At 41.2% G+C, this 13190-nt stretch overlaps 1 protein-coding gene across 7 annotated transcripts in view; it reads right to left on the reverse strand.

Annotated features, from left to right (window-relative positions):
* Nucleotides 1-504: 504 nt before the first annotated feature.
* The window catches only part of GLI3 (GLI family zinc finger 3), a 208288-nt gene continuing 195602 nt past the window's right edge, over nt 505-13190 (reverse strand). For all 7 annotated transcript variants that reach the window (XM_085226712.1, XM_085226709.1, XM_085226708.1 and 4 more), the window contains 3 exons: nt 11890-12180; nt 8370-8697; nt 505-7134 (listed from right to left, as the gene is read on the reverse strand). In XM_085226712.1, coding sequence (XP_085082838.1) covers nt 4841-7134; nt 8370-8697; nt 11890-12180 — 2913 coding nt within the window. In that variant the 3' untranslated portion in view covers nt 505-4840. The remainder of the gene's footprint in view (nt 7135-8369; nt 8698-11889; nt 12181-13190) is intronic.

Consider the following 13190-nt stretch of genomic DNA (forward strand, 5'->3'; position numbering starts at 1 on the left):
CCTTTGCTTTGAAGAGTACTGCATTTAAGCATTTTGAAGGCCACCAGAGTGACCATGTACAGACTAACCCAGCCAGACTTCCCCAGGCCCTTGCTTCTTCCTAGGTGGCCGAACCTTTGGCAGAGATGCTTGGTGAATGAGGTAAGAAAAAACAGCCTTTATATAGCAGGACGGAGTCTTAACAAAGCTTGGCTTTGACCTCCAAAATGCCCATGGCTGGAGGTTAATCACATTGGTTCCTCCCCTCCTTTCAGCATCCCCCTGACTCCCGCCCTCTGCCCCCAAGGTTTTTCTTTAAAGAGGAGGTCTCGACTCCCCGTCAATATTTAAAAAGTGAATGAAATTAAGCGATCAGCTGGTAAGCACAAACAGAAAAGTGAGTGTACATGAGTGGAACTGATACATGCTGACTGCAAGCAATCTGCCCAGTGAAATTAAAAAAAAAAAAAACAACAAAAAACTCCCTCCCCCAAGGAGATATTATAAAAGCTGAAAGCTAAGAACTTAAGTACAAAGGCTTTTGTGTTTTTATTGACATTGTAAGAAACATTTTTTTCTTTGTTACAAAAGAGCTAAGTGGTTCTGAAAGCAGAAGTACAGTTTATATGTACACAGTGCTACAGACCCTTCAGATCAACCTAAGGCTCGAGAAATATCAGATCATAACTGCAGGTTTATCAAATTAAGACCACTAAGGCCTGTTACAGCCAAACACTATTCCTACTGTACGTAAATGTATTTACACTATTAAAAAAGAAAAAGAAAAAAAAAAAGAAAAAAAGGATTACAAGCTTTATTAAAAAAAAAAAAACTAAAAAAAAAAAAGTAAAAAAAATGAACACATTTTTATCTTACACATCTGCAGGACTGACAACAGTAACTTTTCAGTAGGAGACATTCTATCAATCCAAGGACAATAACACGTGAATATCAGAGGTTTACAAGACACTTCAGACACTACTAACAGTGGCATGTGCTATCAGCTGAATGGAGAATACAGCCTCACTGTGAAAATTTGTCAACATATCTTGGTCCCTCTCTGTTAAAGAATAACACAAAATAAGGCACATACATTGCGAGAATATAAACTGTGAAGGACAAGCCACTGTGCAACACGTGTGGGCGAGCTAACCAGCTATGTCATCAAGAGAGAGGGAGGGGAAGGAGGAAATGACTGGAAGCAATCAAGCAAGCCAGGGTTTCAATGTCATCTGGGACCATTCTCCAAGGAGAGAATAAGATTATCTGTTGTGTGGACATGCTAGGCCGTCGTACTTACCAGCAACTCCCCTGATGGGAGCACACTGACTTGTCTGCAAAAATACCTTTCATCCACCCAGTCAGCCTTATGGATGAACTCTCACAGGTGACTCCAGATTTGTGGAAAGTAAAAAAGTCTGTAAAAATGTGAGCAAGGCAGATGTGCCCAAGGCCAATAGTAATCAATCTGGAAGATCCTCAAAGAGCCATTAGAAAGGGTGATTTAGAGTCAGGCTGTGACCACTGCAATGCTTTAAAAAAACAGGAGAAAATCACAAAAACTCCTGCATTTTCTAGTGGCGTGCTTCCAACTGCCAAGTGCATCAAACACACAAAATCAAGCTTCGGCTCTGTGACTGGAAGACCAGGAGGGTGCTAGTAAACTTGCGAGTGACACTGGTGGGATTTTCCCCAGACTATCACACATCCAGAAGTTGGTTGCCAACTTAATGCTAGTGTCCAGCCTTAGAGTGCCATGTTCTAAGAGCCCACCCTACCTCATCAAAACAAAACCAAGAAAGAAGATAGCTGGGTTATGGTGTACCTCCACGGACATCAACAAATCAGGTTGTTTAGCATCAAAAAGAAAAGTATGACAGGATAGTAAAAGCTGAGAAGTGATACATTTATGTAAGAACAGAGGCACGTATGCTTCAATCATGAAAACAATTAACCATTTGAACAAACTCTCCAAAGACATCGTGGAGTCTCTTTTCTTTGTCATCCCCAAAACAAAACTAGATGACTTTTTGGAACACGTGGTTTAGGCCAAGACACACTGTTGGCCTGAAACAGGGCTAAGTGAGTGACAAAGGTTTGTCAAGGAAAGAAGGCAAATCAGGTACTCAGTCCCTTTCTCAGTCTTAAGCAATGTGAATGGGTTCTCCTAAGCTCTGATGAATCACATCTTTCCCAGCTTCAACTGAACAAGCAAATACAATTATAAACTGGAAAACTGAGTTAAAAAAAATCTTTTTTTTTAAATGTATTCACTATAATAATAAAAAGCTCTTCTCCTCAGCCACCTCTTCCCGTGCTAGTCATAAGTCTCCCCATTGAAACTGTTTATAAACATGTAATTGATGGCTTATTGAACAGCCAGCCACTAGTTACCACGAACCATCTGAAGTAATTCCAGCTGACGAGAGCAAAGCCTTTCCTAATGCTCTTTCTCAGTAGGGACATGAGCTATCAACACAATTGCACTGCAAGGTGAAGTGTAGCAATAGAAGCATCGCTCAATCCAAACCAGCTAACTGCCTTGGTAAGCTCTGCACAGCTCCCTCTGAAGGCTGAAGACCAGTACAGAAGGGCTGTCAGAGCTGATGGTGGGCAGGAAGGTCAGGAAGGGAACCAGCAATGGGCAAAGAGCACAAAGGGAGTGAGTACAGGTGTGAAATGCAAACAAGAAAAGAAATGCTTGCTAAAGATATGGAGAAAGACAGGAGCAGGACGATGATAAAAGTTGTAGGATATCGAGGAAATCTTTTTATTTACATTTGTCTTGATCCCTGACATTCCAGCTCACATTTAATAGGTTTTGTGATAAGCCCAAATACAGCCTCAGCAAAGGATTCGTATGTTTTCTTTCAGATTTACAGCTTCTTCATCTGCTTGTAACAGCTGATAATAGATTGATGTTATCAGAAAGCTCCACTGAGGCTGTATTCCTTCACCATTCCTCAAATGCGATGCCCTGAACAAGTTGGTATTTCACCCTTTTCTGCAGTAAAAAAAAGTGCTATGGCATTCAGAGCTTTAGCTATCACTTTCTAGTGCTATTCTTAATTCTGACTTGGCCAAAATGCATTTGTTGTCCAAAATGGACCAAATCACCTCTCTTTATTATAGGTTTACATTAGTTAGTTCCCCACAGGCATCAGACCCAAGACTGTAAGTGTCAGCACCACCTGCATCCCATTAACAGCATTTTAATATTAGGAGTTAATAGAGATGATTGTAGGAGCTGCACTTGTGTGTAGCTTCTATGAATGCGTGAACTTAAGCCTTGCTCTTTTTAATGTTCTGCCCAATTCCTTATCCAGGAGCACAGTGTGTGTGGGTACACAAGACAGTCAAAAATCCGCTACAAGAGCTGGCTGTGATGGAGGAAATTCCATCCACCTCTACCAGGGAGTTACTTCATGCTCACAGTGTGATGGGCCCAATTTTTGCTGGTGTAAATGAGCCGAGGCATTGACTCACTGATCTGTCTCAAGCAGAAATGCACATTGCTGTCACCAAGTCTAGAGTCACTGGGTTAGTATTTTTACATTTTGATAGGCTACCAGACCAACTTGCTGCTCAGGTTGTTTCTTTGCTACTTTAAATGACAGTTTCAATCGTTCAATTTTGTAAAGCTTGGATACACTAGAAAAACATTTAAGACTATTGGGTTGCTTGTAATCACTTTAATTTACTTGGCTAGACTGCTTGCTACTGGTTTAACATGCCAAGACCACGTCGCTTTTGGATTTGTAACCATGTGGTATGTCAACAGGCATTTACTTACTGTAAAATATACAATCCATCTAACCAAGCTGTATGTGTTAGAAGGAATGTGCAAGTCAAAAGGAATAGTAAGGAAAAAAAGGAAAAAAAAGAAAGAGTTCCCAGCCTGGAATACTGGCGTTTCATTATTTCACCGTATGAAATAATCCATTATAAGAGCCTGATCATCTCTCCATCAGTATGGTATGCAAAGAAAGGATTACAGAGTGTTCAAATCAGCAAGCATTCATATAATTTCACTATCCAGTCATTCAAACAAAAAAGTTGAAAAACAGAATACTAAGGACTGCAAATAAAACAAGAGTTATACTAAGAAAAGCTTTCTTGTCCTCTGTCTCCTCTGAAACACACGCACAGTACAACCTCTGTATCCTTACGCAAGGCAGTGACATCTATCTCTGTGTTTACCAAAATCTTAAACATTTGCTAGGGATCAAGGGGCTGCTGGCTTTATATTTCTTACTTGCTTGAACCTCATATTTCTTGTGCTCTTAAATCTGGAACTACAGCTTATGGGTACCGTGGCAGTGCATTCCTAAATCGGTTGTCCACCTCAGGGTGATGTATTCAATGCATCCAGAGAGGATTTCCTCACTGTATGTTTGCTTTACATCCTGCATGGTTATTTTGTGCCTTTATGTGTAGGGAAAAAAACTGTTTTACAAAAGTCAAGTTTCTTTTGACTAACAGAAAATTAAGCTGTTCCATCAGAACTTTCTTTCAAAAAAAAAACAAACAAAACAAAAACATGCACTTCACACGTTTACACTGGTTTACAATTAAAAAAAAGAAAAAAGAAGCATACAGACATTCAAAAAGGGAGAAAGAGAGAGAGAGGCAAGTGAGAGGTGAGGGAATGGGTGTAGCAATACTGATTCAAAACTGAAATGGAAGACAGTTTCTCCCTAGAACACTTTAGGGTTTTCAGAGTTCTTATTCCATAAAAGGAATATACTTGAAACACATCCCATTTAGGTGAGATGAGATTGCTAAAATACATACACAACTAAAAAATATGAGTCTTTTTTTCATCTGTTATCTCCTAAGCGGGCTTTTTTTTTTTTCATGTCTATTGCATAACAGCAAGAAACTTGCTTTCTTCTGCAAGTGAGGTCAACAAAGAACTCATGTCCCCAATAGCCATGTTGGTTGTGCTTACAGGCATAGCTGGGAATGTAAGAGACGCTCGGGGAGTGGTGAGGCGTGAGGAATTGCGGGAGAGATTCTGAATGATGCTTGGGCTCAGGGCTCCTGAAATTAAGCTGACATGGTCTCCATCATCTATGATAGCATCAAAATCAATCTGCACACCCTCTAGGCTGTTGCTGTCAAGGCTGTCAACTGTGCTTGATACTTGGTTAGCCCCTGGGGAAAGAAGCTCAGAGGAGTTTGCAGTAGCAGTCTCCTGCAGCAGGCAGTTAGCTTCCGAAACAAAGAAAGAAGAACCTGTTTTCATAGCTTGGTGGCTAAAGCCCGTGGTTTGGTCATATAACTGACCAGAGTAATTCTGCATATTAGAGCAGAACTGCTGTGATTGACCTTGCATCTCCATCTTAATGGTGTTTACCCTGTACGTCTGGTTGCCATCACTTACATGTCCTTGCTGTTGTGCCAGGTTGTTCCTCAACACATTTTGCCGTCTGTTGCCACTGTAATTAGCACATGGCTGGTAATTCTTGGCCACTGACAAACCTGAAGACTGGTTACCAATGGTATGAGAGACCACTGGACAACTCTGCGGCCCTTGATAGAGGCTGCTTTGTGAGGTAGGACTAACCTGCCCTAGCATCATTGGACCGGACTGATTGACTCCCTGGTAATGAACGCCATCTCCAACCAGTTGGTTTTGCAAATATTCCTGTTCCATCATATTCCTGTTCTGCATCCCATTCGCCATACTGGTGGCCTGATCACTGGATGCGATGGGATGAGCAAAATTTTGCTGGTTCCCACTCACTGGCATATTGCTGCTTCTTAGCTTCTGCCCTTGAACTGTCATGCCACAGGAATTGTCCATCGCCCCAGAAATCATTGGTTGCCTGCTGATGCTTTCACCGTAGGGCTTATTGGGCTGCACGCTGAAAGAACTACTGGCTCCGCTGCCAAGGACTGTGTTTTGCTGCAAACTATAGGAACCACTGTTTTCCATCAGGTTCTGATAGCCATTTTGCTGGGACACACTGCTCCTCTGCAAGTTCTGCTGCTGAACCATCATGTTGTTATACAGTCCAAAGGCTCTAGCCTGCTGCACTGCTGAGCGCTGACTACATTTCAGTTTTGTAGGAGATAAGTCAGAACTTCCTGAGCTTACTTCATTCCACTGAATGGGTAAGTCACTCTTGCTTGCCTCTGAGCCTGCAGGCTGACTGCTTGCTGGAGGGGCTCGGTCGAAGCTGCTAGGATTGTTGTTTCCTAAAACCACACTGTGATGCATTTTGTTGCTGTCTAGGACATTGTTCAACAAGTGGTCGCACATGCTCTGGTTCTGGGAATTCAGATACTGAACCACATCATCCGGCAGGAGATCCTCATCATTCAAACTGCCACCTGCTTCCATCGTAGCAGCCTCCAGGGTGACATTCTCGCTGATGCTTGGAGGACAGGGGGAACCGAAGCCACGGAAAACGCCACCCTCAGAACGGGTATAGTTCTGAAGGACAAGGTTGCGCTTTTCCATGGATGGAGGCAAAGCAGGAGAGTTAAAACTATTAAGACTGTTGAAATGTTGGACTCTAGGGACAGAGAGGTTATCGGAGACCATTCTCACGGGATCGCTGGCTCTCCTTGTCCCATTTCCTAGAGCATCATGAGATAGAAGATGCCTCCTGCTGTAACCATTTGCCCCACCATCACTACATCTTCGAGGGGCATTCACTGGAGGCAGGGGAGATACTCCAGACTCCCTGCAGTCACCCAAGAGTGCCATCCTTGTTTTGAGGCTCATCCTCTCCATATTAGGCAGTGGAGTTGGTGGGGGTCCACCAGTAGCTGCTGCATATTTAGCTTTCAGCCTGTATTGCTGGGCTGGGGTGAGGCTGAGAAGACTTGGCAGGTCATCACATTGGCTTGCTTCACTGGAGCGTCGAGAGGCATCTGTTGAAATGGGGTCATAGGAGTCTGCAACGCTCACATTTTGTGGTCTTCCCTCAGCCTGAGAGGCATCACTGGACCTCCGGCTGGAGAAGCAAGGTGAGATTCCAGAAGACCTGCGGCTGCTCAAGTAGGCTGAACTGATTGTGCTCGTATTGCTGTCCCTCCTGTTTAGCATGTTCAACACAGTGATGTCCGTACTTGAAAGTTCGTTCCTGTTGGGCAGAATAGTCATGGATCCTCCTACACTGCAGCTGCTGTTTGACTGGGTACCTGGAGGTAAAATTCACAGATAAACAAACATGTATTACCAGAAACTAGTACCAAAAAAACCCAACCAAACAAACAAACAAAAACAAAACAACACAAAACAAAACAAAAAAAACAACCACCAAAAAACACAAAGTAAAGAAAGCAGAGAGTAAAGAGTCTACATCGTCTACATCGTCATAACTAATCATAGCAACGCTCTTTATTGAAGTAAGAAGGGACAAAAATTGTGTCCCTAGGTTAAAAGCTAATTCAGAGACTCAATGGTAAAATTTCAGTGTGAATCCCAGCACAAAATTTATAGGCCGTAGCCACAAACTGTCATCAGCTGCTGTAGTCCCCTAGCCTGCAGTGCAGCTATGCTTACTGATGTGCCAGAAGGACACAGTCATAAGAAAGCTTTTTATAGGCAAAATATAATTGAGCAGGCATTTGCATGGAAATGGCAAAATACTCAAATTGGAGGCTATTCAAGGTCATTTCTAAGACTTCTTGAAATAACTCCTAACAACTGCAAAACATCTTTGCTGGTTTCTTGTTTTGTTTTGTTTTTAAGTAAACAGAATACATTTCTTAATTTTACATAGTTTCATGTGTTTCAGAAATCCTGGGCAGTCACTGCTGGGTAGACTGCATAAACCTACAGGTATGCTGTAGGCGATGTACAGACAGCAAGGACATGTTTTGGCAACCAAGAGATAATCACCATCTCATACAAAAGCAGATATTGATCCTTGGGGTTAAATCTCTTCTTGCTCCCATTCATAAATATCTACATTTTGTAGCAGTGGTATCTATACATAAAATTAATTGCATTCAGGGAAGCATTATTTAAAGGAAGCCCAATGTATAATGCAAAGGGTGTCTTGTATGTCTCATCTGAAAGAATTCCATACAATCAACTGCTAGATATTTCATTTATCTGCCTTGCCTAAAAAATAAACTGATCTTGGGTCCAAACCTTTTCCTGCAGGCACTATTTCAATCACACTAAGTTTACTGTCCTGCTGGTCTCCCCTGCTATAAGACACAAGACTATCAGTCTTCCCTCAAGATGAGTAGTAAGGCTTGCAATGAGGGGATAAACAAAAAGTGATCAGTTTATGGACAATTCTTACATGTGATGAATTCCATTAGCTGTGCTAGTCTTTCCCCAGTGCTGCAATCCTGGGGCAAGAACTGCAACCAAGAAGTTTAAGGACAAAAAACAGTCATGGCTTCCATTCTACAGATCTTACCATTTCCTATGAGAGGCGGCAAGGTTGGGGCTTTGGAAGGTGGAACGGGGTTCAGTCTTGGAAGCATTCCATTAACTTGTTTCAACCTTTCTAATTTCACTTGCTCCATCCATTTGGTCCCTGTCATATTCCTCCTGGCCTGTAAGCCAAGTGCTGTGGTGGCTGTGGAAATGGTAGAGTCCATGATTGGGGTTTCATCGATGACACTGAGGTCTCCTACACTACCACCACCAGTCAGAGTAAGCTCGATCCCATTGTTGGAATAGTTGCTGATGGGGGACTGTTCGCTGCTGCATGTAGACTGACCACCAGGGCTTGGCTGAGATGTCTGTTGGAGTGAAAGAAGCAACACAAGAACGTGAGGATTAAGCAGACAATGTTAATTTGTTGAGACAAATGTAGATCTAAGTGGAGCCAAAGAAAACGTAAAGTTTAATGTTAAATGGTGACGGTGATTTTTCATTAGGAAGCTTTCTAGAATACCGACTTTAACTGCAATGAATGTCACTGCAAAATTTGGCACTAACATCCACTTTAATATCTTGCTGACTGTATGTACTATATCTACATGAGCCATTCATCTATCTCAGTCATGCCCATAACTGGGAATTATATCACTTCATACCACTGAAGAGAATGTATGTGTGTATACTCCTGCTGGGTATGCACTGTTCCCAAATGCAGGTCAACAAACCAGACCAGAATTCAGTCACGTTAAGAAGTCTAATTTACAATGCTAGGCTTGCAGCAAACAAACAAACAAACAAGATTCCAACAACACTGGAATTTGTTGTGTTTTGTGTTTTTTTTTTAAATTAGACTTGCGGCTAAAGAACTGAAGTACTTTCCATGCTTAAGGCTCATTGTTACGAGCAGTGGTTGGCCAGAAATGTTGGCATGTAATAAAACAGGGACAGAGCATTAGTGCAAACTACTGTAACATATTATCAGCATCCTGAAGGACCCAAGCAGCATGCTCTTATTCCATCTTGCCCTGCATTAAGAAGGTGATGATCTACCAAATCCTTTGTTTCATCAGAACTTATGGAATCTTCTTAGTACACAGTACAGTCTATCTAAAGGAATGTAAACCCACTACAATAGCTTCTTCTTTCTTAACAGTGCTCTCACTGCTGTAGCAGGATTCTTGCTGTGGGGAAATACAGGCTCGATTTACTTTTTATACTCACGTTGTAGTTGTAGAAGCATGGGGAAATCTCTCAAACAAACTGAAACAGACAGATTGACTGACTGACAGACAAAACATGCAGCGAGACAGGCAGAAGTTTCTGGACATAGGGGGCTGTATGAGAGTGTCACAAGTCAAGTCTGTGCATGCAGTATCATTTTGCTCCCAAGAACAGTTTCATATAAACATTTCACTTTGTTGTTTTTTGTTTTTTTCCTGCCAGCCTGTGATTTTTATGCACATTCTTACTGACAAATGCTAGCAAGAATTTCTGAGGTAGCAATGGTTGCTCTCACTTTTAACATCAGTGAATGAAAGCAGTACTGTAGCTTCATATGTCCCCGAGGAGTCAATTCAGATGCAATAACTATTATATTACTTCTAACTTGAATGATGATACCTAGAATTTATGAGGCCACACTGAGCAAGCTGATTTCCAAATTCTGGCCACAGAAGATTTGGTGACAAGAATAGAAACAACTGTTATTACTCAGAAGAGAGCTTGTGCTTCTGTACGATAGCCCCATGCCATATGGAAGAAGAGCAGTGATGGTTAGAAGCCTGTTCTTGTAGCCACGTGTAAAGCTCACAGTGAGGTAGGTTACAGAAGAACAGTATTATGGGAAACATATTTCTAGGTGTGCAATTAAAAAAAAAAAGGGCTAGAGAGGAAGGTTCAAAGACATTTCTGAAGACATTTCACCAAATATGCCAGATTTTTCACATGTCAAATGTTGCAAAATACTCACAGCGCGTTACATTTGGGAATGAGTTTGATGGATTGCACATTACTAAATAAAGGAATGATTGAATAACAGGCAGAAGGCTAAAATAAAGACACAAATAATGTTGCAGTAAGAAAAACAGCAGAGAAGTTTAAATGCCCTCACCTTATTACCCACTGTCCTTAGGAAGTTAGAACAAGACATTTAAGAGCATTAGACAGAAAAGACATTGGATTAGTTAAAAAACAGAGCATATATCTTAATTCACACAAGCAATAAAAACAGGAAACATAAAATTATTTTTAGAAGATATTTTCCAGAGAGAAATATTTAACACCATGAAAGCAATCATTATTATGAAACCATTTATATTTGAAAGCTCAGCATACCTCAATAATACTATGGATTTAGCTACACAAGCAAGAGAGGGATGGGTTTTGTTCCTCTGTAATTTAAGGCAGTTACCACCAAAGATGGCAGAGGATCTCCTTTGGACTTCAAAAGGAGTTAACTCTGGACACCTGAATGTTTATGAATTTGGGATTAATGTTTATAATTTGGGATATTCCACAGTTTGGGTGTAAGCATTAAGCACAGGATAGCAATAGCTCGTACTACAGTGAGTAATCATTCTGAACTGCAGCATGAAACCCAACCATATAAGCATAGTTTGGAGGGCTCATATTTGTAGCTCCTAAGGGTTGGGTCCAGATGAAATGTAGATTCAGAGGTAGTAGAGGATGGAGGGACTGCTTTTACTGGTTTTAATCCTTGTGAATAGGATGCATTTTAAGTGAAAGGCACGTGAAAGAAGGACTTCTTTTGTTTCAAATAGCATCAGAAAATTGAATTAATTTTACCCTCAAGCTCTAATAATAATGAGGTATTTCACACTGGTCTAATACAGTACACTGGAGAAAAACCAGAGGAAGACTTGATGAAAGTTTAAATTCACTTTAATTTACTTAAATTTGAATTAGGCTAACGTGGTCAAATTAAAGTAAGTATCAGATTAACTGAAGACGTCACGTCACAGTAGAGATCAAATATTATCAGAAGATCTCCTCCTGCCATTGAAGAAAGTCACCTCATCTTGCTTCTGTTAGATTCCATCTGTCAGACATGCCATCCTCAAGCCCCTAAAATCCGACTCTTTCTCCAGGTTCTCCAAAATTTACCATCACCAACATCAACATGGTAGTAATTTTGACTTGGTTTTATTTGCATTCAGAATTTGAGACTGCAGGACTCAAATACTCTATCTGTCTTCTGCAAACAGAAGAGTGGAAAAAAACCTGCCTTTTTAAAATGAAAGCTATGATTTTCTCATAATACGATGATTCCAGAAGATGGAGTTTTAAGAGAAACAATTATTGCGAGAGTTGCCAGCACTGCACTTACTGTGTATTGCACAGACCAGATGTAATCTATTTATTTGCTATTTCTCGGGCTTTAAAAACATTTTACAATGTAAACGAAAAAGAAAGCCTCACAAAGATCCAAACTTGTGAGCTGGAGTTTATGGGTTTGAGCATTTCAAAATGGGATTAACACGAAGTTCCAAAAAAGAGAAAGGACGAAGGAAATGTCACAGTGTATTGCGTACCATTGGTTTCTCTGACTTGACTGCTTTCACTTGGAGGCATTCTTCACGCCTTGAGGTAGTGTTGTTGAGGTCCTTCTGCTCCCCAGTCGCACCCTGAGTCTGCTGGCCTGGCGATCGTGTCTGAGAGTGGCTGCCTGGGTCTCTGGGTGGTGGAGGCCTCGGGTGGATGTCTCCTCGCTGCTTCTTGGTGACGTGTGCTTCTGGGCCATGCACGGTCTTCACATGTTTCCGTAGAGAACTGGGGTCTGTGTAGCGCTTTGTGCAGCCTGGGATCTTGCAAACATACGGTTTCTGCCATGCCAGGAAAAACACTCAAATTAAGTTTAATTCCACACGGGAGTCCTGAAGAGCTCCTTGGAGCACAGCTGGCACTACAGTTACACCCTTTCGTGGTGAATTTGTTATCTAATTTACAGTCTCTAGAGTGACTGCACTGAGTCAAATCTATTGATTTCCCCTGGGTTTGGTACTCAATAATGACGCATGGCTTACAGAGGACAGTCTCTCATAATATGAACTGGCACGGGCTTTGACTTATCACAGCAGCAAAGCAATGGAAGCTGATGAAGATTGGCCTATCTATCCTGTCCACTGCTCTCAGCAGTCTGATACTTCATTTCCAGTATACCCAGTACCTACTCTTTGACATTCAGAGGCAAATGATTACCTTCAGAACATGTTGGGACATTTTTTCAGGCAAGAATATCTGAGGAAGAATTTCAATCCTGGCCATTTTAAGATCACCAGTTCACATGTCAAAGCACAGCATTCACTTCCATAAGCACTTTCACACTGCAGCAATATATGTACTAGTAATACTACTGTTACTAATAACTAATCACTCATTTTCTTTAAAAACAGCTTCCTTTATCTACAGATTTATCTGGTCCAATAAGCAATATGGAGAAAAGTAAATTTACTGTCTTATAATCTCACCAAGGCTTTCTTTGTCCTTATATAATGAGAAGATTAGAATGGAAGAATTGAACCCTTCCTAAACATTCTAATCGCCCTAGGAAAGAAATTATCATTCACTCACTTTTATTACTGAAATGTTTCCAAGAAACTACTATTTTAAGTCTTATTTACACTAACCCTCAAGAAGAAGAGTTCCCCACGCAGAGTCCCTTAAAGGCATTCTCTCTGTGTTTATGGCACTAGAGAACCTTTGATAAATGTGGCTTCTTAATGGCTATCTATGGCCTGAGCCTCCATCCAGTGATGTCAGTGGAAAAATGCTCACACTGACATGAGTAAGAGCAAAAATGTCAATTGTAGCAATGTGAAGTTACTGCTGAAGT

The sequence above is a fragment of the Meleagris gallopavo genome, chromosome 6, assembly GCF_905368555.1.
Source record: "Meleagris gallopavo chromosome 6, MGAL_WU_HG_1.1, whole genome shotgun sequence".
In the NCBI taxonomy this organism is placed as follows: domain Eukaryota; kingdom Metazoa; phylum Chordata; class Aves; order Galliformes; family Phasianidae; genus Meleagris; species Meleagris gallopavo.